This window comes from Dermacentor andersoni, chromosome 2 (genome assembly GCF_023375885.2).
Source record: "Dermacentor andersoni chromosome 2, qqDerAnde1_hic_scaffold, whole genome shotgun sequence".
In the NCBI taxonomy this organism is placed as follows: Eukaryota; Metazoa; Arthropoda; class Arachnida; order Ixodida; family Ixodidae; genus Dermacentor; species Dermacentor andersoni.
Genome location: NC_092815.1, coordinates 102,532,572 through 102,549,040, shown reverse-complemented (window position 1 = coordinate 102,549,040; position 16,469 = coordinate 102,532,572). Strand labels below are relative to the sequence as shown.

Genomic DNA, 16,469 nt, shown 5'->3' with positions numbered 1-16,469 from the left:
TTAGCGCTAAATATCGACTACGTTGTGTTCTAAAAGAGCCAAACACTGAATATGGCAAGTTTCGCGAACGTTTGCTGAGCCAACGCGGCCCAAGTACGAAACAAATACTGTGATATCTGTGACGTCACACTGACGTACCGGCGTTGGGGTTTCGGCGCGAACTTCTTTTTTTTAAGGAATGATACACTGAGCTTAATTTTCTATTCTACTAATCTTTGTTGTGGTTAGCCTCATTGTCTGTCTTTTTTTTTTTCTTTTTCTCTCTGTTCCTCTGATGTAAAAGTTTTCATGAGCCGGTGGTGTACGCACGATCATTAGCCCTATCGTGGATGAAAACTGCTCTCCTCCAGAGAAACACAGTTTCTGACACTTCTCTGGTTTTGCATGTTTGCAACGTGCTACATCGCAATTTTTTTCTTCTCTGTTGCAGAGCAATGACAGCTGGCAGGCTCCGGACAGCGATCAGGTAAGCATGGAGCTCATCAGCCTCCCTCCAGACTTCTCTCATTTTCAGAGTGTATATATAAGGAGAAATGGTCTTCAACCCGACTGAAGCATGAATCTACGAAGGAAACCCTCGGGTTTCTCAGAAAGGACGCTTTGCAGTAGAAGAAAAATTTGTTCTGGTCTGGGATTAGCTTCGTGCTCCAGTTGGGTCAATGCAAAATTTTCCCTTTCATATATACGTAAGAAAAAAATGGCCAGGCTTAGCTTGGTTAAGCCAAGAATGCGTTGCATATTGCGCGCGTTGCATATTTGTCAGTAGTCGAAGTTTCTTTTTTTTTTATTTCATCATGCCCATCCCCATTTAGCACTACTAAATCACTTCGTCGGCCTCGTCATTTCTTTTGTGTGTTATTTAATGTTCGGGGCGCGTTTTCCTTTTTAATTCTCTTCATCTTCGCGCGCCCGCTTTTCCTCACGAATTTGCTGGCCGTCCGTCTCCGTCCTCTCCGCCGCGAGGGTCTCGTGCGTAGCGTGAGCGCGCCTGTGGCTGACTGCACGTGCTGGCCACTTGTAGAATGGCTCCTTTCCTTGCGTAAGAGCCTCTATGCCGACCTCAATGACTTGGCGACTTGCGTGATCTCAAGCTTGTGAGTTCACCTTACAGTGCCCACAAAATGGCTAGTTTTCTGCCGCACATGCTCAAAGTGCTCAGCCGGGCAGCTTCCCATAAATAAATTTAAAAAGAAGCTTGTATTACACGACTCAAGAAGCGAACGGGATCAATATGAGGCGCCTATAAGAAAGAAGCCGGTGCGAAAAATGAATCCTTGATTCCACTGTTGACTACTCATTTGGCGCGAGCTGAGGGCCTTTTACTGGCGTCTTTGTCGTGCACTCCTTCAAATTTATTAGTGTCTACAACAATGCGCCTGTGGTTAAAGCGTCGTCTACAAGTATAATCGCACAATCTATACGGGATAGCCGTCACGCTCCGTTGAACGTACAGAAATACGCATACGTAACGTTCGCTCCTCCGCACGCTCGGAGCAGCACGAAAGAAGCTTTCCGTCTGCGGCTGAGAAGGCTCAACTCCGTTGGAGATCTTCTCTCTCGTTCTCGTGGCGCTCTATAATGCAATTTCCGCCAGCAGGGACGTTCGGGCGGCACGCGCAAAACGCGCGCGGCGTCTCGCGCATTCCGTTCTGAACCCTCTTCCAACCTCTCTCTCTCACTGCCGGAAGAGCCAGAAACGTCAGCGAAATACGGGGTGCTTGCATCTTTCCCTCTCTGTGCCGCATATTGATTTCTTAGCCGAGTTTGACTATTCGTTCGGGAACGAACTTTTCTTTTTTCGTTGTTGTTCCGATGTTCCCGTCTTTGTTGGTTTCTACTGGTCGTTGCGTTTTTTCTCCTAGTCGTTACGAACGAGAGCGCATTCTCTCGCAAAAGAAAACTAGCAGGGAATAAGAATGGAGCGGCCGGGGTTCCTCTCTCCTCTTTTGATTATTAGGGAAAGGAGAAGAAACGGGAAACAACTGAGCGCGCCGCGCTGGGATGAACGGCAATGAGTGGCTGGCGCGGCGTCGCCCCTTTTGTGTTTGCGGAGGGCTACACTTACTGATACACAGCCGGCTAATGAAGCCCCGGACTCGCTAGGCGCTTGCGCAAACCGCGCTCAGGCCAGCTCAGCAGGCGTGGTTGGCAGAATATCAAGAAGCACGAATCACTCACTCTCCCCCTCGCGCGCGCGCACCAGTTTTCCGCTCCTCTGAACTAGAGCGCTTTCGACGTTTGGTTTTGAGGGGGCTTGGGAAAAAAAAATGAAAAGAAATAATACAACCAAGAGAAGTGGTAATCCTCGCCTGTACCTCCAGCAGCACTCTTTGTACATAGTACGTTCGGGGCAGGTTCCTTCAATACTTATATCTTCATCTTCACTCTCTCTCTCTCTGTCCCTCCTTCTTTTCTTATATTTTGACGGACTGGTCGAACTTCGGCAGTCTGCGATCAAGTACTACCCTAAAGTGCCTATAGGCAATCAGCTGTAGCTTTGCTCTTTCGAGCCCTGCATACTCCGCTGGCTTGGCATGTGCTCTGCCCGTACTCCTAAGCGGCTGCTGCCCTCCGCGCGCTACATCTAAGTGCATTCGACAGCGGTATCGGTTTTCCGAATTTTTTTTTCTTTTTTTGCTTCTTCTCGAGCTGCTCTTTTCGACGACGGGTTTATAGCTTAAAATCGCAGAGGGAAGCACAGCAGGGGTCTTTCCTTTTTTTTTTTTTTTTTTTTGCTCGTGCTGTCCTCAACCTTTTTTTTTTTTTTTTTTGAGAAGTCCGCGTATTCTATAGTTCTTATACCGGGGCTAAGGCCGTGTGGTCGTCCATCTGCTACTCGCTAACTGGGCAGAAACTTCCCTTTCATCGAGTCGGCAGTTTCTTGATTGTTTCCGAATACGTTTGACGTTATTGGCTTCGAACCAGTCCTCGGTACTACAACCGGCAGGATTCCCCTTCCGCTTCTGTAGATTTCGCGATATCCGCATATTAGATGAGATCCATTATTTTAACTTTCCTTGTGTTATTTCCCCTGTGCTTTCATGCTTGTTTGTTTTTTAGGTCTTTTTTTTTGCTATGTAATATATTCCTCTATCTGAACCCAATATCTGCCGATTCCATCTTTATTTATTTTTTATTTCTTGCGTTTCCTTTTGTTCTGTCCGATTTCTGTGTTCGTCAAAGTTGCCATTTTCGGAGGCCTTGTTAGTATTCCGAGTTTACTTTTTCTTGGCCGATAATTTTTTGAAGGAATTCATTACCCACACGCAAGGCGATGGCGCCCAGCTGGTGCCTATCACGATATTCGATCTCGAAATCTTCGGTGGCGTGAAGCGAAATGCGACTCCGTCTGTCTGCGCAAGATATTGGTCGGACTTGCTTCTACTTATAAAGGATCCGCACTGTGTTAAAATCTGGAAAGCTTTCTCGCTCCATGGAACGAAAACTTCGGCTTTTCTCACCAACTATATGCCAGTCTTTGCGTAGGAGATCATAGACATATGAGCTCATTCCTATACCACGTAGAGCTTCTTTCCCGTCCATCCACCGTCTGGCTTCGAACATATTTACTTCTTAAAATGGTCTGACTTTTTTTACTTTCGATAGAAATATGATATCCTGCTACAAAGTAGAAGAGAGAAAACAAAATAAAGAATTGCGTCTACCGCTTCTACGGACGAATCTTCAAGGAAGTGTGCGTGTTTTCTCTGCTGCGTTTGGGTTTTCCGTGGTGAACACCTTATTGCGGGCCAATCGAAAGTCACATTCGGGACCATTCGACAACGAGACAACCTATCCCATGTAACATCCGCCGCCATGATTGTTTAACTCACTTAGTGTTCTAGGAGATAATTAGGAGTGAAGCAACGCTATTGTGACGTTGACCAACCAAACAAGTGCCAAAACTCTGCTCCCGTCCGCTGATTCTCCATTTATTACGGTGCGTTCCAGAATAGTCGCCCGTGCTCGCTTATGTTCGAGAATGCACAACAGCGTTCGCGTTTCGCTCTCAAAAACAGTTTAGGCAAGGCTCTTTCGCTAAAGATAGTGAGAAATCATTAAATAATTTTCGGATTCAGTAGGCGCGTTCTGCGCCGAGCGCCAAATCGATGAAATTCAAAATCCGGTGTAAAATGGCCACCGTCACGAAGCAAAAGATTGTACGCGTGACAATATATGCGATGAGGATGTTGTTTTAGGCCCATGGGCAGACGTTAAATGGAGTTTTAAGGCCATCCAGGCCTTACCTGATACTTAAAAAAGCACGAGCCTGGACTGTAGGCTTTAAGCAGTCCAAATTGCTTACTATATGCTTTATATCTTTCCTCATCATCGTTAGCCACCTTGCGCCTTTTTCTTCCCTCGTACTTTAACTCTTCCCTGCCCCCAACGCAGAGTAGCTGGCTAGAAGAATGTACCTCTGGCCGACCTCTCTGCATTTCGTATCATCAAACCTTTCTCTCAATATATGCGATGAAACTATGTAGCTTCCAAACTGCACTGTGAGAAGTCGCGAAATCAAATTACCATAACGAGGCCTCTCATATCAAGTACGCAAAGCAACAAAAATACGGTAAGGCAAGCGCATGCAAAAAAGTAAAAACAAACGCAGCTGTAATGCAATGCTGATAAAAGCCGAAAGATAAAGTGATGAATGATACTTTAAAACATCTTAAGTAACCGCAAGATGGAGTGTTAGGAATCAAATAGCATCAGATTACAGTCTGCGAGATACTGCATTAACAATCGCATTGCCTTATCAGTAATAATGATTATGAGTGCGTTGTAGGCATGCAGTACTGTTTTCTGTACCTCCTTCCTGTTCTTTTTTTTAAGAAGGAAAAGGGTGAGAGAGGCTGAATGTAGCGACAAATACACAAAGGTTAGGCCGGAAGAACGTCCCGCTGAGAGCCCAAAGAGTGCGGAGCTTCCACACAGGTGTCTGGTGCGTGCTTCTGTGTGGGATCGAATAGGTATACGTTATCCCTACGTAGAAGCGTCCTAGTCAACTTCGTCGTGTTGACTGTCTTTCTCACTGCTACTGACATGCGGTGGAAAATACTGTAATCGTTTGACCTAACCTCTCGAAACAGCCCAGAAGTCATTGTAAAGGATACCCAATGGACGTTCCCCGGCTTAGCCATAGCACGTATTTCATTCATTCCACGCAATCAGGAACTTCAGTGGCTCTTCGCGCTTCGCGTGAAGCTTACGCCGATATGGAGGTTTCGGCATTCAATAACGAGTCATGGAACGCGTATCAGTCGCTGAAAGACTGCGCTACAGATATACCTTTCGGCCACTTCGAGCTGGGCGATCCATATTTGTTGCCTTGGACTTCGCCTGTACGCATTCACCCATTTGTTTTTCTAGTGTAAGGTATATTGCGAAGATAGTAATGCCATCATGTGTATGTAGCCGCTAGCAATAGGCACTTGCCTCCTACGACATGCATTTGTGTTGGAGCTTGACGGTAGGGGAAATCAGATTTTATCGTAAGAGTTCCAAGTAAGTTTACGAACAGCCGTATTTCTCTCTTTATCCTTTATCACTTTTTGTTGTCGTGTCTCAAGTAGACAAAAAAAAATGCATGACCCACATGGTACACTTTTTACGCCAGTGTCTCCTTCTCTTTCCCCCACCTCTTGAGGCTCCTATAAGTCAGACTCTGCCGCTTTGCTCCAAGTGCCGTATGTGTACGAAAGGCACCATTCTGTTTGGCTATCCATCGAAGCAGCTCTTACGCACGCCACATGTACGACGTCTGGCTTTTCCTTGGCGAGCTTCGTGCTGTTCGCTTCGTTTTCGCTTTCCGTGTTCGGCTCTCCTGGGCCAATATGGCGCTGGGGACCGCTAACGGAGCCAAAGTGCTCGGCGCTTTTTTGTTGGCCCGTCTCGTGCGACGGCAACACAAAAGGCAAGACGCGCATGCGTGGCCAGTCGCGACGAAACGACCGCTATCGACGTGTGGGCCTTCAGGGGGACGTATGCCTCGAGAAAGATAGAAAAATGAGCTTAGGGGATGAGGGAGTGGGAAGGATTGGACGGGGAGGGGGGAGAGGGGGACGAGGAAGAAAACACGTCATTTATTGTCGCGGGGATCACGTCAGGGATGGAAGCAACGTGTCCAGGCGCGCCAAAGTTTCGTGCTCGGCCGTTACACGCCTCTCTCCTTCCTGCGTTCGTGCTCTCCGTGAAGTCTTCCGTGTTCGTTCGGGTGTACGTATGGCTTAAGAAATTTTTTCTCTGTTTTCTCACCTTTGTCTTATGGCTGTGCCGCGCGCCTGCGGTCTTGTATGGCACTAGACTTTATCGAGGCTTCTCCGTGCAGGGCGGCCGCTGGGATCGTCTGGCCCGTGCTCATAGGTAGCCACTTTTGGAGAGCGTATGTCTGGTTTACATGGTTCCATTTTCCTTTTTCTTTTACCTGACGGAAACCATCGTGGCGCCGCATCCACTGTTTGTCATAGAACGCACTAGCGGCAAAAGTCTCTGCATTTGCAGCTTCGTCTCTTGTTGATGAAGATGAGCGCAGGAGGCATGAGTTCATAATGAAGTTCGCCCCCCTCCTGCGCTCATCTTCATTGTGAACAAGCGACCCGTAGCGGTCTCGAAACGTCACTTCATGTTTTATTCATTTTGAACCTTAGACGAGTGCCCGTTTATTTCGCAACACACGTCTTCTAGCAGGGAAAAAAGTGAAGCTTAGAAGCGTGAACAGTTACTGCAGCCGACTGCCTAAACATACAGGTAACCAGGGAGGCAACAGGATATCTCCTTTCGTGTTCTGTCTTTAAACCTGTAGACTGCAGGTACGCTATAGTAATCTGGAACCAAATATAGCCTATAAACTTCCTCGGAGACAATGTGCTACTATTCATTATCTTATTCTCATGGCGATATATATATATATATATATATATATATATATATATAATGTGTGTTTGTGTGCCTATCAGCTGTAACATACTAGGCGTGCCGCCGGCCAAATCTCTCTGTGCTTTATTAAAGAGCATCTCATATGCGAAAACACCCGTGTACTTAGATTTGGGTGCACGTTAAAGAAACCCAGGTGGTCCAAATTTCCGGAGTCCCCCACTACGGCATGCCTCATAATGAAATCCTGTTTTTCGCACATAAAACCCCATAATTTATATTAATTATTAAAGAGCACCTCTCTCTTTCTTGCTCGGATGAAATAGTTGCTTAAGTGAACGGTGCTGCCCATTCCGTACTCGCGCACAATGCCCCGTCTTACGCGCTGTTTCATGTTGCGGGTACAGGTGACGCGTTGGGAGAATCTGCACGATAGCGTGGCAATATCCGCATCCGGTTTTGCCTGGTAAGGTTATGCTGCGCAACCCAAGCGGCTGTTGTTTCCGGTATCGCTTCTCGTTCTTGCGTGACCTGCGCGATGTTTCCACTCATCGGTGTCCGAGCGCGATTACGCGCTTTCTCCGTGCTACCCAATCGGTGCGCTCGGTCTCGCTATGGAGGCCCGCAGCACTGGTGGAGCTTCCTTCCGGCGGCTCCGAGAGGCTTCCTGCTTTCCCGGAAGCCACGCTTCTGCGCCATTCTCGGCGGAAAGCGAGGAATCTCCCCCCGTTACGAGCGCAGCAGGGACCCTGTAACGGTGTTCGCGCAGTGCGGTTTGAGCAGTGGTCGGTTTCTTTCTCTTGAGTTTTTCACCGTCGTTGTGTGTGTACTTTTTTTTTTATATGTATATGTAACCGCCCTGTTACTGCAATACCAAACGAGATGGACGGAAAGGTTAGAGAGGTGAGACATCTGCAAGTTAGCGTACCCGCAATATTTGCAGCACCCTCGGCTATAGATTTTAGTCTATACTGTAGAGACGTGGGAGGGGAGGGAGGGGAGGAGAATCTCGTCGGATGCTCACCTGCTCTTCGCTAGCCACTGCGACAAGACTATGGCTCCAGCTACATACTTCTCGTTCGTTCGTCCGTCCGTCCGTTCGTTCGTTCGTTCGTTCGTGCGTGCGTGCGTGCGCTGTAATTTTGTGGTGCAACGTTCAACTGAATGCGACAAATCGCAGCCGAACTGCTGAGACGTGCATCAAGCCCCACAGGCGCTCATCATTTTTTCACGGCATGTTCGCGTAAGACACATTCTGGGGGAACGGCCATCAGAATTCCGCTGATTTCTTAATGCTTATCCCGTTAGCTCGGTTGGCATCTGTGTCTTAAGCTGCTGCAATGTATACCCCGTGCAGATGCATCTTTGGAAGAATTTTCTTCCTCAACTTTTGCATTAAGCTCTCGCGCCGCGTTACTCCCTCTCCACAAAGGCATCTATTATTAGAAACTATCACCTAAAGTCAGGACTAACGCGTAACCTCATTCGCCCGAAATCCACAATAAAAAGCACAAATTAAAACTAGAAAGCTTGCTCGTGAAAGCGGCTCCCATTACCATGTCTTGTCGTGGCAACGTAGAAAGGGCTTTCAAGTTCTCGCTTTTCACTGCTGGCGCGTAATGTATCCTTCTACCGAAAATTGTTCGGTGTAGTAATCTCGGTCGACCACAAGGGAAGAGTGTTCGGTAAAAACAGCGTAGATCGTCTAAACGCACAATTCATTCTCTCTGGCACACTTTTCGCAGTGGTTACCGAGGTTCGCAAAAGGCTGGTGTGCGGAGCAGCGCGTTCTCTTTTCTTTTTCGCTGCTCTGGCAGTGCAGTATGGCCTATACCTACAAGGCATACATGTTTGAGGCCATTGGTGTTCCCTATTTTCGTTATCAGCGACGCGGCAGGAGTTGTTGCGCCGACTTTCCCCGTTTTGTCTTCAATTTCCGAGCTGGAAAAATGCAGATAATAATTTTATAATGCGACGTGCAACATAAGCCAGCGAAGTTCTTTGGACGCCCAGAGTTCAAAACAATCGGGCTCGAAAAAGCGCTTTTTGCCAGAAAGGCTCGCGAAGTTTAGGCTGCCTTCAGTGGGGCGCGGGCGTCTCGGCGTATCTGGTTTCACTTGCGAACGTCTCGCCAGGCTGCGCACGCGCTATCGCCTCGCGCTAGCTCATCCCATTTTCTCGGAAACTGAGTCACAACGGGTATTCACGTTCGTGTTCTTTTGATGGAATGAAACTTGAACGTCTTTCTCGACGAGTGGAAAAAAACTTAAGAAAGTAAAAGACCGTAAGGGTGTGTCTGTTCCAGTGCGTACTTATATATCCTAGCCTTCGCGTGGCTTTACGCATAGTTAAAACTAATACATATAGTACATTTCTCTTTTTTCTCTCCAAGATAACGAACCGCCACTCTGCTCTACCCCGGAAAATGGTTTATTGGACGCGCTTGGTTGTATCAGATTTGTGTGTTATCTTTCAACTGCATTCAACCTATATGAATGACCAAACATGAGATTAAAATAAGTAGGGAAGTGGACTTTCGAAGTGTTAGCTTTTCTAAACTCGTTGCTCAGTTTTGCGCCTTTTGCGCCGTCCGCAGTGGGGGACGACGTACGTAGTGCGGTCTACAGTTCTTGTAGGTGTTTGCCGTTGAGTGTGTGCCACTGGGTCCGTCGTCATGCCGTTGGGTATGTGTCATCGTCGTCACGCCATCTCACGCCATTGCTGTCATATAACCATCGTCATCCGATATACTTATCATACAGTCGTCGCCATACACTTGTCGTACATCCCATTGTCGCCGTGCCGTCGGCGTCATACCGCCTATTTTTTTTTTTGTGTATGTGTGTGTGTGTGTGTGTGTGTGTGTGTGTGTGTGTGTGTGTGTGTGCGTGCGTGCGCGCGCGTAAATAGTAAAGAGCGTGACGATGTATTCTCGAAACCACCGAACAGGATGCTAATGTGTGTCGTCAATTCAAAGAAACTTTGCCTCCTCCGCGTACGACATGGATTGTTACATCTTGTCTACCGTGCGACACATTTACTACTGGATTACGTGCTACCATTACTGGTCGCCGCATGCCGCATTCTGGTGAGGGTGGAATGTAAGAGCGCCCGTTTACATCGGGCGCATGGGAGAACGCCAGGGCGCTCATAATTAATCCAGAGCCCTCCACTACGGTGTTCATCATAGTCCGTGCGTTGTATTGGTGCGGTAAGCCCCGGAGTGAATTGACTCAAATCAATTTCTTGGGCAGGCTGCCTTCGCTGAAGCGTTCGTGTCCGCCAGTCTTTACTGTAGCAGTGTCTTTTCCTCCTATAACATGTGTGTGGGGGAAAGCTAGCTCTAAAGGTGTCGTGTAAACAAACAGTCCATCCGTTCGTTGGGCGATGTTCGTCCGGCCCCTGCTTTCTTTATCCATGTTAACAGTTCCATGATGGGTACCTCTTACACAGTTGCGTACTATGTCTAGTCGAGGGGAATCGTCCAGGAGGTTGCCATATTGCTAAACTGAATCTCGCAACTTATCGCGCCGCTTAACGAGGGCTTATAATAATAATAATAATAATAATAATAATAATAATAATAATAATAATAATAATAATAATAATAATAATAATAATACTTTATTGCGCCAAGTATTAAAAAAATGCACAAACATCCGGCCTACCAAAGCCTCATTGGGCTTGAGGGGCAGAGCCCGACAGGCAGCGGAACCGCGCAGATATACACACAGGCATGAACGCACATTAAAAATTACGGAACATCAAATTAGTACAGTGGCAAAATAAAAATAGACACAGAACCCAAAAAAACACATCAGAATAAAGAGCGAGGAAGGAAAACAAAATAGCATGACAATACTCAGATCAGTGCAACAAATACTGCAGTAACCAGTGAATTCACAGGATTCATTTGACAAGTGGGGTAGCATGTGTGTACAACGTCGTACACCCACTAAGTAGTGTATCGCAGCATCTTTTTTATTTTATATTTAGTTTTTGCCCCGCGAACACTTGGAGGCAACCTATTTAAGTAAAAGGGAACGTAAAAATCTCTTACTCGCTTTCCATATATTGTAAACCGTCGGGGAACACAAAAAGCTTCCTTCGGTCGAAGAGACCGTGTGGGAACGTACGGAATCTTATAGTCACTAAACCAAAAATGTTTCAGGACAATCGTTTCCATCAAAACGCGATCAAAATCAGGTAGCGAAAATGCTTCATTATAACTTCATTAAATTATAACTTCATTGGCTTATTTTTTTTTATGCAGTCTCCAACCGTGCGCATTGAGGTCTTATGTAGTGTTAAACTAGCGTTGCTGGCCGTGTTCGTCGCTCATCCGCTAACGTTGATTTCGACAACGCGTTGGCCTTGCACGCCTCCTGTGAGGCCCGTGAGTGTTTCGTTCGACCATCCGTGGGAAACGTAAGCGAATACCGTAACCAAAACCTCGTCACTCGCGGTTTCAGGTCGCAAACACAAGCCGGTAGGTATTAGTAGTCTTGGCTCAATACGATGCCACCTAGTCCGAGGCACCCTTTCATTCGTGACAAGTAACGAGCAACACAAGGCCTGCACACGCAACGGTGTAAGTCATCTGCGGTATCGCACGGCCGTCTCTTGCCTTACTCGCTGCTGCGTTTTATCCGTCGTCAGCGAGGCAAGACAAGATAGCAAACACGCGGATCGCCTACGAGGCTCCCCTTAATTGCTTTTTTTCTCCTCTTTTCCGCGCGAGCGGAGAGAGAGAGGGCACAATGCACGGACGCGTGTCCAGCCGGTCCTCGTCACCGGCGTAATGGCGTCTCGGGCCTCGCAGCCACCCACCGGCACCCGAGCTCCGGGCACGAAGCCCCCCGAAGCCTGCCTTGCCCTCTCGGCGCGTTTCATCATCCCCGTCGAGAAATGGATGCCTGGGACCACCGGCACGTCGCGCGAGCGGTTCCCCCGGGAAGCTCGTAATTCCCCCCTGCGCGCGAGTGTATACACTTTGGACACGTATAGGTTCCCATACGAAGGTGCTTTATGGAGGATCACGTGTGCACACGCGCACGCAGCATGCGCGATACGCAAGTACATAATAAATACACCCCGGGCGACGTGCCTCGGGCGCGCCGTGCTTAGACCGGTGACTTCGGTTTGTTTGGTTTGCCCACGGGCGTGTGGTGGTTGTGTGCGGTCAGCGTCAAGATCCGATTAGCGTTTTCTCGTCGGGGGCGCCCAGGGCCCGGAGGTGGTGCTTGTGAAGAATGGACGCGAGTGAGGAGCTCATTTCTCAGTATCCCATACGGCGAGCTTGTTTCGCGAGGTAAGCAGGCGGCGCACCCGGCCGTCCGCGCAAGGCACGCGGGGTCTATTCATCACTCGGCCTGCAGCCGCGTCTGTGCGTCTTCCGTTGCGCCGACGCCGCGCGCTGACTTGCCGCTTGTATGTATGCGTTACTCGCCGCACGCTTATGCGTCGGCGCACCGTATCACGGCGATGTTGCGCCGGCGATGGTTGCCATGGCGCTGCTACTCCTGCGTTATATAGTTTGGTGAGTTCTGCGCTTCTGTGGTGCTAGTGCAGCTGACATACCATTCCTCATATGCTTATAAACTCGCCGTGGCTCTCTAGTTTCATATGGTTCTCTTATGTATCCTCCTATATTTTGTGCTTTTTTGCGGTTCGGTGGTGCCTGAGTCCCATAATTGCTTGTGTTATGCAGGACGAACAGCTGGTGCTTGCTTTTCAGCGTGCCGCTTTTCCGAGCGGCAGTGTGCGTATTGGTTGAAGAAGAAAAATAATCCATTGGCCTTTTTCTTCAAACTGACGGGTTCTTTATTAAGTAATAATTATTCGAAAAATAGTAGGAAATAGGTATTGATGGATTGTATCAATTGTGAGTATTTTCTCGGTAAAGAAGTTAATGGATTAAGTCTTTCAATAGTCTGTCCTACAGGTCATCTGTTGTACTCTGTCTACATAAGCTACACTGTACATTCTCGCAGAGAAGGACTCTTGCGGAGCATTTGCGCGAGCGCCGCAAGCTCGGACAGCTGCAAGCACGTGCGCTGCCCAAAATTAGGTTTGATCCGTACCACGTATAGGCGTCTTGCATTCCTGGACGTTTTCTATTCCGCGCCGTTTCATGGCTCTCCACTCTCTTCCGTGCAGACGCACGGTGCCTGCCGTATTGAACGCCGCTCGTGGACGGTACGCCTTTCCACGCATATACGTATATTCACGTGGCACAACGAATCGCAGAATAAAGTTCGCCCAAAATCAAACGGCGCGCCAGAGAAGGTGGGCCGGAACAGGTGCGAGCAGCTGCTTGGATGTGTAAGTGGCCTGCATTTCGGCAAGTGCGTTCAAGAGCCATCACGTTCAAAGTACACATTGCGCCCGCTGTGCGGCTGCGCAATTTCGCTTCTCTGATTTTTTTTTTTTCGGTTTATTTCTTCTTCCCTTTAAGGCAAACGTGTCCCTCTATTCCGTCTAGAACGGATATTGGCTATGTCCCGCAACGCAAAATCACTCATGCACTACAATGTCGGAGGAAGAAAAGAAGGAAAGAAAGAAACAGAAGCAGCTTCGCACGGAAATGCATTCGTCGCTTTCCTGCTGTATGCCGATTCTGGCGAAGAACGAGTTTACGAAGCCGCCGTCCACATACCGTGTGCACTGTGTAGGCGCGACTGCGCGCGCCGCCGCGTGTAGCTCTGCAGCGTGGCTGCGTCTTGACGTGCCATATCCTGCCACGCTTTCCGTTCGAGAGTTTGTTCGGCGGGCGTGGGCGCACTGCTTCCCGCTACGGCCATTTCGAAATACTGGTTCGCCCTGCACGCAGTTTATGCGCCGGCGTGTCCACACGGCGGCGTTCTTCGCTTTTATTGGGCAGTGGTGCTGAATGTTTACCGGCGACTCGGTTTGTTGCTGCACTTGGCGAGAGCTCTACTCCCTACGTACGCGTTTTCTCTCTTTTTTTTTTTTTTTGCTGTGTTTCTTTGAAATGGCGAAGAAGAGAAACAGAGATCCTAAGGAAAGTTGGGATGGTTAGCCAAAGTCGGGCGCCTGGCATGCTGTACGCATAGGCTTTCGCATATGCCGCCACATATATAGTGAGCGGCGAAGTGGTGGTGACCTAACCTCCCGACAGTTCCTTCCCACCCTCTCTTTCTTTTCTTTCTTTTTTCTTCGTCAACTAGCTAGCTCTGTAGAGCTCCCAAGCGCATCAAATGGCGCCTCTCAAGAACACGGTAACTCTCATCGAGACGGCAGCGGAACATGTTGCAAGAATGATAAAGCGAGTAACCACAAAAAGGGCGCAAGGATGAAGGAATCAGACACCCTAATCAGAAGTCTAGTGGTTAGCTGCTTCATTTATGGCTTGCCGTATTACCCACTAACGAAAACAGAGATGGATGCGATAAATGCTTGCTTAAGGAAAGCATACAAGATCGCCCTACAATTTCCGTAATGCGCCTCAACCGAAAAACTCATGCCTCTCGAGATCCACAATACATTCGAGGAACTGGCAAAAGCTCAACCGATAACCCAAAGAAATCTACTCGCACAAACGACCACCGGTAGGAAACACCTTGGCAGACTCGGTTATCATGAGCTACTAGAGAAACAGAACAAAGCTAAACCCATCCCCACGAGAATCAGAAACAGCATCAAAGTGTCGCCCGTACCTAGAAATATGGACCCAACTCTACATGCAGGCAGAAGAGAAGCCAGAGCTGCATACATTGGGAAAACGTATGGAGACAGACCAAACTCCACCGTCGTGTACGCGGCAAGATACGCAGGCAGGTAAAAAGGAAGGGTAGCTGCCGTCACCGACTACTTGGGCAGAGAAATCACTAGCGCCTCCACTCACAACACCGCCATTGCGAAAGCAGAAGAAATCGCCGTAGCTGTGGCTATCAAAGCGACGGAAGCAAACGAACAACAAATAACCATCCTATCAGACTCACAAGCGGCATGCAGAAGCTACCTCAGGGGACGCCGCTGCCCATAGGATCGTAAGTGACATGAAATTCCGAGGCAAATTTCACCTTTTATGGGTACCCAGTCATGAGGGAATCAGGGAAAACGAAGAGGCTGACAGAGTAGCTCGTGTGCATATTACACACCACGAGTACTCACAGGACGCCTCTGACGACCTCATTCCGATTGACCAGACCTACTCATCACTTCTGAACTATTACGGAGGGAATAGAATGAAACTACCACCCGCGCATAAGAATCTCAGTAAGGAAGAACAGGTTATGTGGAGAAAGCTTTGAACTTAATCATATAACAATACTCTATAAAATTTATCCAGAAAGATATGTGGACAAATGCCCATGGTGTGGGGGTATGCGAACCCTCGACCACATTTCATGGGCATGCACGGCATATACACAAAATACAAACACAGAAATTGCGGAGCGTACACAATGGGCGGCGGCGCTGTTGCGCTGTCCAGTTTACAGGAAGAGGTCCCAAAGGCCATCATCCGACAAGCAATACGGCGTGCGGAAGCCGGTGTGTCCCTTGTCTAGGGGCTCCAGCCATTGAACGTTTTATTCATCAATGAAATTCTTATTCTTCTTGTTAGAAATTAAATGGGAAGCTACAACTAATTATTCGACGACCTTATAACTTGAACTCAGTCGAGACAGTTCCAAGTTTCTTTCCTGGTCATCGACTGCAGGAGGCACCTGAAGTTATATGAGACAAACCTTCGCTATCTTCAGAAGGACTGAAAAGTAGTGAAAAGATGCATTGTGCTCATTTGTCCACCCGATGCGCGCGCCTATATGTTCAGTCTGCTGCAAAAGTTCGCGGGACACAGGCTTTTTGAGATAGCGCTGAATTCCCGCGAAACTTTGACACATAGCCTCGTGTTCAGTGTCTCCATCTGTGCCATAGCTTTTGCGACCTACGCGTTGATTCAATGTATTAGAAGCAGCACCAGCATAAACCTGCGTTTGACATGGAAACCATATCCCGTAAGTTTTGTGGCCGACTGTACCCTTGGCGATAAGGGTACAAGATTGTCGACGTCCGCGGAACGCTAGTACACCGCTCTTAGCACACAGTCAAAGCCGATTACGATGTTCTGTTACGGTTACTTTAAGTACGGAATAACTAACAGTGCAGCCCCATTTTATCACGGTAAAATGTGGTTGAGCGCCGCCGAGCCGAGATGACTACGTTAAGGGTAGACGTAAAATGCGTATTCATTGTTCAGTCACGCTGACTATATACAGTACCCTACATAAAAGAAAGCACAACTGCGTCTTGTTACCGTCGCGCTACCTCATCCGAACACTTATATTCGCTTCGATTCGACTTAATTGTTCTACAATGGGGTGTATACCTGCACCACCTGGCGCCGGCACGTCGAGCGGTGCGTGCTACTCGTTTCTTCAGTACTCTCTCCCAGGCCGCCCTTGTTTACTCTGTCGTCCCGTCACGCGCGAGAGCGCGTGCATTTCTGTTTTTGTTTTCTTTTCTGGGCTGCGCAGTTCTCAGTGCAGCGGCGACCAAACCGAGCGGTTTTTTTTTTCTTGCGTTCCGCACTGCTTCACTGAGTGGCACTGGCTCTCCCACCGGCG

At 48.3% G+C, this 16,469-nt stretch overlaps 1 protein-coding gene across 7 annotated transcripts in view; it reads left to right on the top strand.

The window, feature by feature from the left end:
* The window catches only part of dlg1 (MAGUK family member discs large 1), a 735,259-nt gene that overhangs the window by 544,718 nt on the left and 174,072 nt on the right, over positions 1 to 16,469 (top strand). For all 7 annotated transcript variants that reach the window (XM_055076706.2, XM_055076707.2, XM_055076705.2 and 4 more), the window contains one exon: positions 431 to 466. In XM_055076706.2, the coding sequence (XP_054932681.1) occupies positions 431 to 466 (36 nt within the window). The remainder of the gene's footprint in view (positions 1 to 430; positions 467 to 16,469) is intronic.